General features: G+C 54.9%; 1 protein-coding gene across 1 annotated transcript; it reads right to left on the bottom strand.

Moving 5' to 3' along the window:
- Positions 1 to 3,424: 3,424 nt before the first annotated feature.
- Positions 3,425 to 6,270, bottom strand: Cbx8 (chromobox 8). Its single transcript, XM_075989926.1, has 5 exons — positions 6,112 to 6,270; positions 5,676 to 5,719; positions 5,418 to 5,483; positions 5,255 to 5,321; positions 3,425 to 4,859 (listed from the first exon to the last, which is right to left on the bottom strand). The coding sequence occupies exons 1-5, from the start codon at positions 6,178 to 6,180 to the stop codon at positions 4,017 to 4,019; spliced, it is 1,089 nt and encodes a 362-aa protein (XP_075846041.1). The 5' UTR covers positions 6,181 to 6,270; the 3' UTR covers positions 3,425 to 4,016.
- Between the last annotated feature and the right edge of the window lie 9,901 nt (positions 6,271 to 16,171).

Genomic DNA, 16,171 nt, shown 5'->3' with positions numbered 1-16,171 from the left:
GCATCAAAAAGTCCGAATAAAAACGGCTCTTTGCAGAGCCATAAGTATTCCATTCAACCAGTGTTTGTGTTGGGCCAGGCTCAGCTCCTGCAGCGGCTCGAGCAGGTCCTGCCAATGAGGACATAGGGAAATCCGCCTGAGCAAGGGCGGTCGGGGGGCCAGGGGTCCCCATACCCGGTCTTTGTTCTGCGGGAGAATCTGCCCAGAAAATTCGCTAAGGAAGCTCTTGAGTCCAAGTTAAGGTTGGCGGTGACCAAAGAAGGGCAAAATTGCGCAGGGTCAGTGCGGGTCTCGTCCCTATATTCAGGTGATAACAGTGGTGGCCCCGACTGTAGGGCTGACTGCTGAAGTCACTAGACCCAGACCCAACCACCCCACTGCTTTCTTGACTCCCTTATAGCCGTCGCCCTCCGGTGGGCCCAGAGCGCCTTGAGGTGGCCTAAGAAATAGATCTTGAACCTCTTGGCGTCTGAGACCCTGCTCGACAAGCTGACCGCTCAGAGTCCGAAGGGCACTCGATGCTCAGTGACCCCGCTGAGGCAAATTCAGACCTCAGGCGTCGACCCAGGGCCTCCCACGCAGGCCACTGAACTTGAGAAGGGAGCCGACAGGACTCTGCCAACGGCCTGGCCACTGCTTATTGGGCCAAGGGCAAAAGATGTGACCTGGCCCCCATCGGGCCTCCCCTTGGGCTCTGCGGGTTCTGACGGATTGCGACGCTTCGCAATGGAGCGACGTCTGCCCGGGAACATAAAGGTAGAACCAGGTTCACTGTGAGGTCCTCTTCGGGAATCCGGAGTCGTGTGTGCAGCCACCTTGCCCCCCTCCAAGAAATCTGCAGCCTAGAGGATCGAGAACACCCACCACGAGCATCCCACTCTGTGTTCCCCCTCGACAGACCCTCATCCAACCTTGGGGTATCTTCTGGAAAGAACACCAGGGTCTAAGAAGCCTTAGGGACTGGGGGTGGGAGCGCAGCGTGGGACTGAGGATGGCGGGCGGCTCCGGGTTCACTAATCACATCAGCGCGCTCTGCGCCGGCTCCAAGCAGGCAGTTGCCTAGCAATACCCGCGAATTCAATTCCTCAATCAATAGACGGAGGCTCTGCATTTCGGGGACCTCTGGCGAGGCTGTGGAGGTCTGGAGCACAAGTCCTATGACAGCATTGGGGAGCAACGCTTAGATAGCCGACAGTGAGTCTGCAAGGCTCTTGGGTGTCAAGAGCTATGGACCGCTGACATAGAAACGGGTGTGGTGTTGGGGAGCAATCCTCCCTCAGGTGGAGTAAAGGAGCCCAGAGGTAGAGCATATCATCTCAGGGATCCCCGAATTCTGTCTGGGTCCCAAAGAAGTACAGCCAGTAGTGAAGACAGCCTCCCAAGAGAGCTGAGAACAGTCATGACTCCTCTGCAACCCACCTTCCCCTCACATTCCCACAGAGTTTCCTAATTGGGAAAGGGCCTTTTGGGGGAATCCAACCCTACTTTAGAGTATGGGGGGGGGGATAGGGGCACCAAGTGGGTAGTGAGAGAGGAGGCAAATGCCATTCCTTTCCAGGAGCTCTACACTGTTTGGGGAGGAATAAATAATAGATAGATAGATAGATAGATAGATAGATAGATAGATAGATAGATAGATAGATAGATAAAATAATGAAAACCAAGACCCATGTTTATTTACAAAGTATATATTTAAACACGTAAAAAGTGATACTGGATACAGACACATTCACAACCCAAGAAGAAGATAGGTACCGAAGTTTCACTCTTGAGCTGAGTCGCGATCAATTCGAGATTTGTATATATCTGAAAATTCAAAAACCCAACACGTGCTCTGCCCGTCTGCGTTTGCAGACTCGGAGCCATGTGGCCCCAGACCCCCGTCCACCCCCCACCCCCAGGTCAGCCTCTCAAGAGCGAGCTAAGGAGACACACACAACGGCCATGAACAGATGGCAGGACGAAGGGCTGGAATCCTGAAGGGAAGGAAGGTGCCAGAGTGAGGAAAGAGGAGAGAGAGGAAGTCGTCGGCAGTCAGGTAAGGGACAGTTACGGTCCACGCGGTCACAGATGTGCCCTCCAAAAGCAGGTCTACCTGAAAATAGGGTCAACATCTAGACAGACACACGATCAACGGCGCTTCTTTATACAAAGTCGAAAATACCAGTTTTACAAATATGAGCAGATAAAAATCCCCATTCCAGGGGCTTCTCTTTAGGAGCAATTTGATTTTCAAAAACAAATAAAAACACATAGAATACACCGTTTTTTCTTTTTTTTCCCTCCCTCTATTTAAAGGCAAAGAAAGTCTGGCGGGAGGAGAGACTGACACGCTGAAGAAGATGGGGAGCCAGGAGGATGAAGGACAAGGCTGAGGTCTCTCTCAGTTCCTCCCCATTACCAAGTTCCTCTAACCCAGCCCAAAGGCCCCCCCCAAGTCTGTGCTTTGTCCTACAAGCAGAGCCTCGCGCCCCTCCCTCCAAAAACCCTAGAAGTTAGATCGCCTGCTGGCCCTTTAAGGGCGGGGAGGGCGGAGAGGCGCAAGATCCCTGCTGAAAGGGGCAACCGTAGGCTGGGGGACGGATTTGTGCTTTTGAGTCCGAGCTGCTGCGCGTGGCGCCGTCCGGAGTGGGCCGAGACCAGGATCGCAGAGGGTGGAGGGGCGCCTTGTCCCCGGCCGCGCCCGCTCCACCTCGCGCTCCCCCGCCCTCTTCGGCGGAGTCTGAACGTCGAAGTTCACGTAGCGAGCACTCCGAGAATCGAAAGGGACTATAAATTACAGCTTTTGCTTTTAAGAAAGAGGAAAGAGAGGGGAAAAAACTAAACTTCTAATGCACATTCTTGGATGGGATCCCTTCCACCCAGAGCCCCACCTGACCAAGTTCCACTTAGGCTGCCACCCGGGCGCTCAGCTCGACTGGCCTGGTGCGCAGCCCGCTGCCAGCCCCGCGGGGTGGCCTGGAGGCCGTTCGTCCTTCGGAGAGCAGGGCCCACCCTCACCCAACGAACCAGGCTTGTCCAAGTCTTCCTGGGAGGTGGGGCCGCCCTGTCTTCTGGCAAGGATAGAGGACACGCAAAGGAAAAGTCCACCCCAACATTTTTCTTGTAAAACAACTGTCTGGTGCTCTGGGCACTGACACGCAATCCTCCCAATTTATCCTGGCATTTCGGGAATGTAAACAAATTCGCTGGATTTCTTTTTCTCTCTGGAAAGTAAGGGAAGGAATCGAGGGAACGGGGAGATTTTTGTCCACATGACACACACATACAATCCTGTGTGCGGCACTCATGCCTCCCATAAAGTGCATATCCTTGTGTGGTTATGGGAGAGCTGCGCCCCACCCGCTCGTGACTTTTTCTACCTTCAACGATACGCGCGAAAGTTATTTAAGTTAATACTTTCCCTCTAATTGACCACTGAATCTTGAGAGAGAGAGAGAGAGAGAGAGAGAGAGAGAGAGAGAGAGAGAGAGAGAGAGAGAGAGAGAGAGAGAGAAACTGGGCTGACCCCACCCCCCTTTTTCTGATTGGGAAGCCAACCTTTTGTTGGCCTAGCTGACCAATGGGAAGGAGAGCAAAAATCCAGCCTGGGTGCTAGGAGCCTGGCACTGGGAATCGGCGGTGGGCCGTCTGAGCCCCAACGCATACCCTCCAGAATCCCAGCACCCAGGCCCCCAACTTTCCTAGTGTCCTGTACCAGCTCAGCCTGTCTGCCCCTACCAAACCACAATCTCTCTCTCTTTCCTTGTTTAAATAAAAGAACTTCAAGAGTTGAAATATATATATTTAGATATTTTTCTTAAATAACATATTTACATCTAATAGAAAATAGAACTCTAGATAATTTTCCAACCAGAACTGAGGACGGAGGAATGAAAGGGACTCCAGGGGGACGGTGTGAAGTTAAGGACAGGACCAACCAGAAGGCCACAGCCACTCAGAAATAAAAAAAGCACTAAGCCACATTGGAGCTCACTCTCCCCTGCTCTGGTCCTGGGCTCCCCGTTCCCAGCAATTCATCTTTTTTCCTTAAAGAAACCTTGGTCCGTGTTACTCTCCTTTATGGTGACGGTCAAAAAGTTTGAGGTCACATCTGTGACAACCACCTTCTCCAGGTTAGTCAGGGAGGGGCTCCAGGACTCTTCTTCTGGGTCCCCCAAGATTCTGGCCACTGGGATCCTGGCGATGAGGGAGGGCCTTCCCCCTTGAGCCCCCATGTCCCGATACAGGCTCCCCACTGAGCCTGGGGTACCTGAACTATGTCGGACCCTGGGGCCACCAGGATCCAGGGCACCTTGGCCTTTGGCCTCCAGGAAAGCAGCCCTGTGTTTTATCACCCTGGCTGGAAAGGTGTCCACAGCCAATTTGCCTGAGGCCTCTGCCGAGCTAGGACTGGTCACACCATATTGTACCAGGTCTGAGTCCTGCCTTCGAGCAAGCTGGATCACGCTGTGGCCGGCTGGGAACTTTCCTGTGGCAGAAGAGGTGTCATCCAGCTTCCGGCCTTTGAGGTATTCTCCAAGGCCATCACTGGGCTCTCCCAATGGCCTCTGGGAAGGGTCTAGGAGCTCCTTCCGGGGCTTGGGTCCTCGCTTCTTGGAGCTGTCCCCTGGAGAGTTGGGCTTATCATCTACTCGGCTGGCACCTCTTTCTCGATCCCTGTCCCGGTCCCGAGGTGGATCTGCCCTGCAGGCACTGGTGCTGCTCCCTGGTGGGGATAGACCTGTGTTCCGAAGGCCCTCTCGGGCCCTGGATGTAGATGCCAAGTCCTGGGGTGATCGTCCTGGGTACGGGATCCGGATGCCTCTGGCGGAATCACTTCTGAATTCATAGGTTTTGGCTTTTGCCTTGGCCTGGGCCTGCAAAGAGAAGGCAGTGAGAAGAAGGAAGCAGAGCCCCGCCCCCCAGTCCTCCAGTCTCTACCGCCCAACTTCCCCCAGATGCCTGGGAAATTCTAATTGGGGTGGGGAGGTGGGCTTAATGGTTGTAGTCTGGGGGAGGGGAAAGGGGGTTTGTCTGGAAGCAGCCATTTGCAACCAACTTGTAGTTCATTATAGGTCTACTTGGGATGGTTAGAGGGAGAAATGAAGGTCTTCTGGTGCAGCTAAGTCCCACCTCCTTGATGCTGCCACTGACTTGATCAGAAGACTCCCAGGTCACAGACAAGCATAGGGTATGGACACCCACTGACGTTTCACAAGCCCTCCAGGTCCCCTTTGAATGTCACACTCCACCGCTGGAGACTGCCACATACCTTGAGAAGAAAGGTTTTAGGCTTGGGTCCTCGCTTTTTGGGGCCATAGAGCTCCATCTCCCGTTCCCTAAATAAAGATAAGGGAAAAAAAGGGGGTGTGTCCTGGCGGCACCGAAGTCAGCCTATATGGGTTCCAGGGAGTAGCTGGGCTAAGGGTCTGTACCTTTCTTCAAAGGCTGCAAGCAGGCGAGCATCCAGGATATTTTCTTCGGGCTCCCACGTGCTGTACCTATAGGAAACCAGAAAGAATCTGGCATCAGTCCCTGAAGCAAGAAGAGAGAGAGGAGGGAGCAGAGGGCGTGTATGTGTGTGTAACTTTTCCGGCTGCCTTGTGTTGTATTCCAGTGTAAAGGGGAAAAGAGGAAGAAAAGAACCCTCCTCAATATCAGTGTAGGGTTGCGATTGCATATAACCTACTTACTTCTGCGACCAGCCCTTCCATTTCACGAGGTATTCCATGCGTCCCTGTGGATGCAAAAAGGAAAATGTATGTGTGTGTATGTGCATGGAGAAGGAATGCAAGACGAGGACACAAGAAATACACGCGAAAATGCATGCACCAAATGAATGCTCCGAACACTACCGCCAAAGGCACCAGCCCGCTGCAGCACCCCTGCAGAAACGCTGCACAAAGTGCATGCACCGGCATTCATTCCCCCACCCCGCCCCCCATCCATGCAATCTGTGCACCGCTGCAAGTCTAAGAAGAGCGCAGGGGCTGAGCCGCCGCCGCCGCCACGGCCGCGGCCACTGCTGGGACCTGGGGGAAGGGAGGCTGGGCTGCAGCAGGGGGAGGGAGCCCGGGCCCTGGTAAGGGAGGGCCCGCCGCGCGGCCGCCCGCTGTCCCCGTCACCTACTTTGCGAATACGCCGCTTCAGGAGGGCTTCGGCCGCGAACACCCGCTCCCCCACCGCCGAGAGCTCCATGTTGACTCGCCGCTTCCCCCCTCGGCCGCTTCCAGGAGCAGAAAAGCAGCAGCCAGCGCTCGACAGCCCATAATACTCTCCCGCTGACGTCAGTTCTCCTCCCTCCCTGCTCGCCCTCCCTCCCTCCGCCCCCGCCCGGCGCTTCCTCCCGCCCCACGTGTTGCTAACGACGTTGCTAAAGCCGAGCGGCCTAGGCCGGTTCTGCAAGCGCTGATTGGACCAGCGCCCGGCCACGCCCCTCTCCCCGTCTCCCCCGCGTTGCTACGTGACCCGAGTTTCAATCGCCAAGGGGCGGAGTCTCCGGCCACTCTAGAGACCAGAGGGAGGTGGGGGGGGGGGTTGCCGTCAGCGGAAGTGACGCGAGGCAGGGCGGGCTGGGCTGCTGTCAGTCTGCGCTGCTAGCCAGGGGGGCCGCTGCCCTAGGCTCCGGCCCCCGGCCCCCCCCCCGCCCTGCAGCCCAGCGGTTCCCCGGGTGCGTGGCGTGTCCCCGCCGAGCCCTCTGGGCTCCACGCTTAGGTCCCAACCAGGCGCCGCCCTTCTGCAGCCCCAGACCCTCCCCACCGGCCTCTGCCCTGGCCGGCGCCATCCCCCCCCACATCCCCCGCCGCTAGTACAGCACAATGCACAGGTACAGGGGCTCAAAGGGCCGCGCCCGAATCCCCGGACCTACTGCGCGCTCGCGCCGAACCCACTGGTTCCCTGACCCCTCCCTTGCGGCCGCGCACCCTCGGTCTCCATGGCAACGCCCCCTCCCTCCATCGCCAGCCCCATCCCGCTAACAAATCAATGTACCGGCTCCGGGTCTCCAGTCGCACGGCGTTGCCCGCGCCCACCCTCCGGGCCGGGCGAGCCAAGCCGGCGTGGGCACTTCCCCGGGCTCAGACACCCAAAGCAGACTAGTGCCGACTAGTGCATTACCACCTGAGCCCACCCTGGGCTGAGACCCTGCAGTAGGGGTCGCGTGCCTCCTCTTCCCACCCCCATTGTCCCCATGTCGCAGCCACCTGCCCCTGCCCCAGCCTTCTCCCGCCCACTCCACTCTTCGGCTGTGGGAGAAGGCAATCCTGAGCACGCCTGTCCCGGCTTGGGTGGATTTAGTGCACGGATGACCACCGAGGCAGAGCATAGAGGTTGACTAGTTCGATGGGGACGAGCTGCTGGGGGCGCGGAGGGCCTGCTCCAGTCCTGGGTGCATAGCTAGAGCACTTCCTGTCTCGGGCTCTTCTCGACGACCTGCGCGGAGGACACCCGACAAACCTCGACGTCGAAGTTGAGGAGAGTAGTGGTATCTACTGCGGCCTTGAAGAGAGGGTCCCCCACGCGAAGATGACGAGTCCCTGGTAGGAGGCGAGGGTCGCGCAGAAGTGCCTAGTTCCCTCCCGCACGTGCATGCACTTGCTGACCCCTCATCCTAAGCTCTCCTTCCTCCGCGCTTGGTAACCCCTGTTGAAGCCTGGAGGTTCAGCAGCAGCTACCCCCACACTTCACTTTAACCACCCAAGCTCCAGATCACAGAGCCCGACTCCTTGGAACACACAATTTAGTTAAATCGCGATTATCAACTTAACAGCAAGCAGTTTTTCCCCCGGCCAGGAAGGAGATAGAAGAAAAGGAGAGAGAAAGAAGAACGATGAAGACCGTAAACCAACTAGCCAAGAAGTCTGGTTCGAAGGGCAGGAAGCCCAGAGTGCAAAGTTATCCTCAGGTTCAAGGCGCTGCGCACCTCACGCGCGAGGGTGCTGGCCTTGGGGCAAGCGCGGAGCTGGGCTCGCTGCACGGCTCCTCCCCAGGGCTCCTCTTGCCTCAGCGTCTGGCCTCCAGTTTTTGGCCTCGCTCCCTGACAGTATAAGGTGTGCTCAGGTGAGGAGTCCCATCTCTCTGGTTCTTAACGAACAGCTCATCCACGAAGCCCAGATCGCCCCGGTGACCCACTCCCGCCGCCTTCAAGAGGCCGCCGACGGCCGCGTCCTTAATCATAAAAAGTCATTCCCGGTAACAAATAGTTTCGTCGGCCGGTGCCAGCGATACAGCTGTTTCTGTTTAAGCTTAAATACTTTCCAACAGTTTGGGCAGTAAAAATAAAGTCGGCCTCAGCCGCCTATAAGTGTCTGGTTTCCCCGCCCAGAGAAAGCCCACCCTAGCCCTCGGCCCGGGTCGTTCTAGTCGCTCCGCCAGCCCGCGCTTGGAATCCACTGCCCGCCACGGGCGTTAGCTGTCGGGCCACCCTAACCTTGAGCTTAGCGGGGGCCGCGGCTCTGCAAGTCTGCTTCGGGGCCACCTTGAAGCGGGAAGCAGGGAACTGCGTGGAGGGGTGAGGGGGGACGGAGGTCGGGGGCGGGAAGGGATCAGCTCCCCTCATCGCCTTTTCCCACTCCTGGGAAGTTTGCCCGACAAGAGGAAAGTAGTGGTTTCCCTTCAGCTTGGGTTTCAAGGAGAATGCTGTCCCCAGGTTGTGCGTGCCCTCCAGTGCCTTCCCGGACCCGGGGTTTTCAGGAGGCTCATCGGTTGCTGGTTTCAGTTTCACCGAACAATCTCCAGCTCTCTTTCACTCCTGTTGTTTTCCCCTCCCTCCTTTCTCTCCCCGCTCCTCCTCTTCTCATTCCCTAAACTGTACTTCTTTACTTAATTAACCTGAGAAGTTGACGTGAAGGAAGAAAGTCCCTGGCTTTTGCTTCCCCTGATGGAATAGTTAGTGATTGCTTTCTTAGCTCCATTTTCCCCTAGTCTTTATGCTTGATGGTAATTCTTGCCCAACAGCTTGCTCAGTACAAAATTAGTGCTTGGAAGTTGTCTGGGTTGAAAGCCTGGGGGTTCCCGCAGAGCCCATTGCAAAGTTGGAGCTGGATTCAAGAGCAAAGGAAAGGCACAGAATAATCAGAGGTCGGAGGAAACTTGGTTCCTGTCTGGAGCAGAAGAGCATGGTCCTTCAGCGGATCTTCTCGGAGAAGGGGAGAAGGTGGGATGTTACTTTTGCACGGATGCAACCGTGCTTCCAACTGCAGGAGCTGGAACAGGGTTGCAGAGGAGTCACATCAGGTCTCAGGGTGGCCTCACCCCTGGACAGTTTAGAAACAAAGGGAGAAGTGGATATCTGAGAGATGGGGTCCGGTTAGGCAAGAATGGGAAGATGCCTGTGTGTGCCAGGAGGGGGCACTAGTATATGCCCTCATTCCAACCAAGTCTGGACGGATTTGGACAGCTCAGCTGTTAGCGCCGTCCTTGGAGCCAATGCAAGAAGGCTTGCCCACAGCCCACCTTTTTCTTTTTTTTTTTTAATTGAAACCTCCCCCGCCCACCGGCTCAATTCTCCGCACCTCCTCTCTCCTCCACACAAGGCCTTTTCTCTTTCAAGTTAGAAAATCGCTGTTCCTTTGTGCACCTCCCAAAACTAAACAAAAGTTTCAAAGAACAAGAACCCGCTGCTGTTAATCCCACTTCTAGGCAGTTGCTGCTGCCAGGTTTGCGTGCGCCGCCTCTGCAGTAAATAAGGTAACTGCTTCCTATTACTTTAGCCCATATGGCTGCAATTTGAGTGTCTTTGGAGACAGTGAGTGTGTAGGGGCAGGGAGGGGGGAAACACGAGGGGGGAGTGAAAGTGGAAATCAAATGCTCTTAGATCGCATTTTTATGAAGGAGATTGGGAGCCCCTGGCTCCCAAGATGAACTGCCATGGTTTTTTTGTTTGTTTGTTTACGGAATTGCAGGCACCCGCTTGCCTGGGGACACCTGCTACAGCAACATACACCACACACACACACACACACACACACTTCCTCACAGGTTTAGGTGGCTGAGTTTGCCACTGCTCTTCTCCTCCACCGAGAGCTCTTTGTAGGGGCAGGGCGCCCGCCCTTCCATCCTCTCCCTCCCAGCCCACCGATGTTGCCTAGACTCCCCTGGAGTCCAACTTGCACTGCAGGCCTGCGTCTGGGGCCACTTAGGCCTGGACGTGTTCGCTGTCCAGCAACTCAGCCTCCCGGGAGGAAAGCCCGAGGTTGGTGCGGTCCAAGGGAAGATGGGCGCGCCGGGTTGGGCGCTCGGATTCTGGGTCCCCGGCCAGACCAGCAAGCCCCAGCGCGTCCTGCAGCTTGAGGCTGAGGCCAGGCCTCGGCTAGTTCTTTGGGTACGTTTCAACTGCGCGGCTTGGCGGGCGTCGGACCTGCTCAGTCTTGGCCACGCGCGCACTCGGGCGGATTTGGAACTGTGAAGTGAGCAAGAGCGGTTCCGAGGCGTGGCCATGTGGATCATGGCCTCTGCAGGGCCCATGGCCCGTGGCTGACCTCCTGCCGACCTGGAGCGGAGCTTGATCTGCCCGCAGCGTCCACTCCTGCGTTGCCGTCCCACAGCCAGAGCTGTGTGCCTGCTGAGTGGATTGCCGCCTGCCGCCTGAAAGTGGTAGCGACTACCCGATGCTCTAGACAGAGGTCCGAAGGCCTAGTCTGTGCAGGCTGACTGGGATTTCTGGGGGAAGCTCATTTTTAGTTACCAGAGCAAATCTGGCCTTTTTTGGGTTCTTTGTTGTTTTGTTTTGTTTTTTGTTTTGTTTTTTGTTTTGTTTTCTGTTCTACAATCTCTCTTCACTCCTAGGGACGAAGAATGGGCAGTGCTGAACAAGAAGGGTTGACCACCGATAGACGGGGCCTCCACACACAACCTTTCACACACACACACACACACACACACACACACACACACGTACATGGGCACTCGAACATAGAGACATCCAGACACACACATACCCTTTCCATGGGAGAAAGCACCGCAAATTAAGCCTATCTATTAAACAGTTGCTATGGTCCTAGCCCTTGCCCTAGCCACTCAGGGAATCCAGGGAACTCAACTCTCCAGTCCCTACCTATAGGTAATACTGAGGCATGCTCAGGACAAGACACATGGCACAAAGGTGCTGCTTGGGGACTCCTGGGATGGGTAGCTCACACCCCCTGCACAGTAGGGTCTTGGGGACTCCTGAGATGGGTAGCTCACACCCCCTGCACAGTAGGGTCTTGGGGACTCCTGAGATGGGTCGCTCACACCCCCTGCACAGTAGGGTCTTGGAACTCTTGGGACATTGTAACTCCCCCTAGGCTTAAGGAAAGAATTGGAGATAAGAAAGGGCTTGAGGTCAGGTCCTGGGTTGGTCGCACAAGCCCCTTAGCAGAGCCCTCAGCCATAAGGTGAGAGGTTCTAGAAGCCAGCCCATCGAGCTGGAGGCTGGATGTGACAGGAAATCTTCAGAGCTGCAACTACTGTGGGCTCTGAGACCAGTCTACTCTTCTAGCTGTATGCCTGTGTAGGCAAGTTATTTGATCTGCTTCAGCTTCAAACAGTTATTTCTGGAGACAGAGCTCTGCTGTTTTGCAGTCTGTAATCAAACTTGTGATCCTCCTGCCTCAGCTTCCCAAATACAGAGATCACAGGTGTGCACCACTATATAAGGCTCTCACTAAGGTTTCTTTGTTTGTTTGTTTGGTTGGTTTTCAGTTTTTTGAGACGAGGAGGGGGTCTCCCTAGCTGTTCTGGAACTCGCTGAGTAGACTGTCGTCGAACTCACCAAGGTCTGCCTGCTTCTGTCTCCGAAGTGCTGAAAATAAAGACATGCCACATCAGCATGCCCTGGCCCTCACCAAGGTTTTAAAAAGCAATGTGAGCATGCTTGCCCAACAGGGTGCACAGGATGGTTGGTTACATGGGATGCAAAGGAAGGATCACACCGTCGACGCAGGGAAACACACGGAGACATGTTTATCTGTGTGACGACTGCGGCTGTTACTGCTGTTCTAAAGGCAGATGGTAGCTAGTTGCCAATGAGGGTCACCCAACCTTCTTGGAATCTGTCTACGCACCTCTTGGGCACAGTTTAGATTCGCCGGGGAAGGTGGATAGCCAGAAGAAAAACTGGCGCTTCTCCTTCGAGTGCCTGATCAGCGCGCGCCCAGGATTGGCGGCGAGAGCACGCGCACAGCGGCTAACCCAACACGCATGCGCGACGTGGGGCGGACCCTCTCCCCACTCCCCAGTCTTTTCCCGGGAAAGCAGCCTAGCCGGCGCTGGTTGCGAAAGCCGTCCCTTGAAAGTCGGAGGCTCCCTAGGCGATCTAGAAGAGGCCGGAGAAGGAGTGGCCGCACACCACCCACGTGCTAGGAAGGGCGCCTGTGCTAGAGTCTGGGCCCTCTGTTCCCACCGCCTAGGCACAGGGGTTTAGGCGTGACGCTGTAGAGCCAAGTCCAAGGCGAGACCGTGAGGCGAGGAGGGGGTAAGGCGGTGAAGTGAGACGACAAAACAATTTGTGGCAAATGGTTTGGATATAGTGCTTCTGAGTCCCGTCTAAGATCAGAAATGTATCCGAAGCCACTTTCCCCACCTGTGATATGACTCTTAGGCTGTCCCCGACCACCTAACCCTTTGACAGCAAGCAGCCTGTGACTCAAGGAGCCCCAACTGTAGAGTGACCTCGATTCTGTTTGCAGAGTCAGCCTTCACCCTGGTATGCGTCATGACCGGTGCCCATTAGGAAGATAGGTAACTCCCACCATCCCATGGGAAAACAGAGTTGGAAACCTGGCCAGGGATGCTGGCACCAGAACTTGAGCGCAGTCAAGACGTCCGGCCCTCTGTGCCTCCTCAAGCCTTAGTTTGGTCACAGTGACACTTCAGCAGCCAACTACGCTGGACCGGTGCAGTCCCAATACCACCTCCCCACACACACCACCAACTCCCAGTTGCCACACAGGCTCTGTGTAGTCCCAAAAGAGCTCCAGAGATGGGTGAGGCGGTCTGCTGCGTCAGATTTTCTCTCTTCCTATCCCGCCCCCAAGCGGAAGGAATTGAAGTGACTTTTTCCAGAGACGTCGGAGACCTGTTCCTGCCCAGTGCCACTGCCTTGGTGGTTTGCATAGAGAGCCGACGTCCCGTGTCCTGTTTTAGAGGTCAGAAAAATCGAGGTGCTGGAACTGCCATTCGGAGAAGCACAAGGCTGAGCTTTCTCAAGGTCAGCGAGCAGCTGGACCCGGTGGCCTCCCGCCAGCGGCGACGTAGATAAAGCTACTTGAGTCCAAGGAGAAAATGCAATGCTTTCCTAGAGGGCTTCGCAAAACCTCAGCATCCCACACTCTTCTGCATCATTCCCTGCGCCCATGAACAGGGTTTCGGTAGAACTGCCACACACGTTGTCCTAGAAGGAGGAAACACTTGGCGGGCGTCGAGGCCAGCGCTCCACTTCCCCCAGCAACCTAGATAGTTCCAGAGTTGCCAGAACTCATTGGGCCAGCGATGGCTTCATCTCCACCTTCCCCGACCGCTCCAGGTGACTCGGTCCTCCGAGAAAGACCTAGAAAACCCCTCGGGCCAAGAAGCCCTGAACCGAGCCGCCCATCGCCTCGCTTCTTCTCTGGGCAAAGGAAGCCTGCGCCCGCCCCATGCGAATACACGCACACACACACACATACACACCCTCCCTACTCTAGTAAATCAGATTCAGGGAACGTAGTACCGTATTTACGCTCTCTGCCTCCTCCCTTGACATTTTGCACTCCCGAAGTTGGGGCAGAAGTAATTATGCAAACATCTGGGGCTGTCCTGCGTGCCTACCCGAGCCTCTTTCATTCACTCGGTGAGCCCAACTCCCTGATTTGCATATTAATGGCTTATCTGAAATAAGACACCAATCAGGCAAATTAATTTTTTCTACGACTCATCCGTGAGACTCTGGAAACAAGCTTAGGGCTAGAGAAGCTGATTTTGTTGGGGTGTCCGGTTCTTAGGACCAGAAAGAGAAGAAGTTTAGAAGCAAGGTTCCCTGCAAGTTTCTGTGTTTTTCAAGTTTCCACCTTTCAAAGCTCAACTACTCCATAGACAAACGGTGAAGGGTGCAGCCACTGTAAGAGTGGACTATGACCCCCTGTCCATTGCCCTTTCTACGGTGGAAGTTTCTAATCGGGGTGTGGTTCCAAGACAGGATCAGTGTGCTTTGTGGATGGGCAGGGGTGTTATAATTAGACACTGAGTGTCAAAGTGGCCTGATGGGAAGGGATGGACTCAGAGTCGGTCGGGAAAGGGTGAGGGAGGTGTCTAGGGACTAGGGCGAGGCGCCCTGTCTACAACCTCCTCAGCTCAGTTTCACACTCTTTGAACAGCTGGGTCGGAGCAGATAGTTACCTCTTCTACTGTGGCAACAGGAGTCCTTGGATTCAAAGCAGAGTAGAGGGGTGTGTGGGCGGTGATGGGAGCATTATGGGAAGCAACATCTTTTACACATTAAAAACCTTCTTGATCTTTCTAAATATGAAGAGGAGTGGGAGGGGGAAATCCGCAAATAAATAAGGTAAATGAATTCAGACCAGAATTGTAATCCAGGGCCACTTGGGCGATTCTAAGGGTTGCTTCTCCTTCTCCTCCTTCCCCTTCATCGTCCTCCTCCTCCTTTTTCTTCTGCAGAACTCCTCCCCCCCCACAGCCACTATATTTCCCTCCTCCCCTTGGCAGTAAATACTAGGAGGGGTAAAAGAGCTGGAGCATCATTTTGCCTCCCTGAACCCCTACTTCTACTGAAAAGATGGAAGTGTTGTGTTTAATGACGGGAATGCCCACAACTCAAGCTTGCAACAAGAAATCAGAGATGATTCTTAAGTTTCTCTAAAATCAGTGTCATGGAAGTCATTGTTGGGGTGGGGAACACACTGCAGGATGAGATGGGAGGCGGGAGGGAATTGGGCAGAGGACAATGGACCCACCATGGAGGATGGGTCCTTTGAGTGATTGTGGGAGCAAGGAAGGAAGGGGGCTGCAGAGATGGCATGGAACTGTTTCCCACATCTCCTTTTGCAATGACTTCTTGATGTTTGCCTGGTTGGTGCAGTCTTACCATGTAGAAAGGGAAGTGAGGGGAGAAAGGAGGGAGGGAGGGAGGGAAGGAGAGAGAGAGAGAGAGAGAGAGAGAGAGAGAGAGAGAGAGAGCTCACTAAAGCACATTACCACAATTTCCCTAAGAAGAATGGTATTCTTGGGGAAGGGTACCTTGGAATACTGAAGCAAAAGCTCCAAGCCACCCCCAAGTTCTGACCTACCCAGAAAAATGCTGGCTGAGTTGGAAATTGGGACCCTCAATCGCAGACAGGTTTCATCCTTTGGAAAGAGAATACTCAGGACTAACAGCAGAGGGGTAGATAGAGGGGTTCTGCGGGTTTCTATTCTCCCACACCAGAAACTTCCCACATCTGCATGACATCAGCACATAACCTAGTTCTCTTAGCTGAATGCTCCTGGAGCCTCCAGGGCTGTCCTCCCCACCTCCATCCCAAACTGAACCCAGTGGTTGGCCCTGTCCTTGTATGTGGGTACCACCCAACCTAGGACCAGAACAAGTGCTTCATTGCCCCAGAGCAGGAGCCAACTGAATTCAGCCCAAGAAAAAGGAAGAATACTCATGGGGAGGGAGATCACAGACTGACCTCAGGGCAGGGCTGGGAGCTAGAGGGCTTCTGTACCGGTTCTCACTGTAGCTTCCCGAAGAAGGCAATGGGGTAGGTAGGCAGGCTTCCTTTTCAGCAGTAGAGAACCACTCAGTACAAATCCCTGAGTCTTGCAGGAGAAAAGTTTGTGCTCAAGTTTGGTCAACACTAATAATGCCCAGTAGAAACAGAAATGGAAAAGGCGAAAACAGGTTGATAGACACTGACTCTGACCGGGCTTTCAGGCTGCACTCTCTGGGGAGGGAAGGGCATTCAGAAACCATGGGGAGCTCACAGGCGAAGTCAATGTGTGGCCAGAGATCCTGGGACAAAGGATGATTAGCTTTGGGGAGAGAAGATATGAGAGAGAGAGAGAGAGAGAGAGAGAGAGAGAGAGAGAGTGTGTTGTGGGGCGGTGGCAGCAAGACAAAGCCACTTTCTCTACTCTTTTAAGAGCTCTCGGAATCTGTGTCTCTGCGTTAACCTGAGTGTTCTCCTCCGCCCCCACCCCAGCTGCCCCTCTGCAGATTAGCGGCTCCTCC

The sequence above is a fragment of the Microtus pennsylvanicus genome, chromosome 11 (genome assembly GCF_037038515.1).
Source record: "Microtus pennsylvanicus isolate mMicPen1 chromosome 11, mMicPen1.hap1, whole genome shotgun sequence".
Lineage (NCBI taxonomy): Eukaryota > Metazoa > Chordata > Mammalia > Rodentia > Cricetidae > Microtus > Microtus pennsylvanicus.
This window is presented reverse-complemented; position numbering and strand designations above follow the sequence as displayed.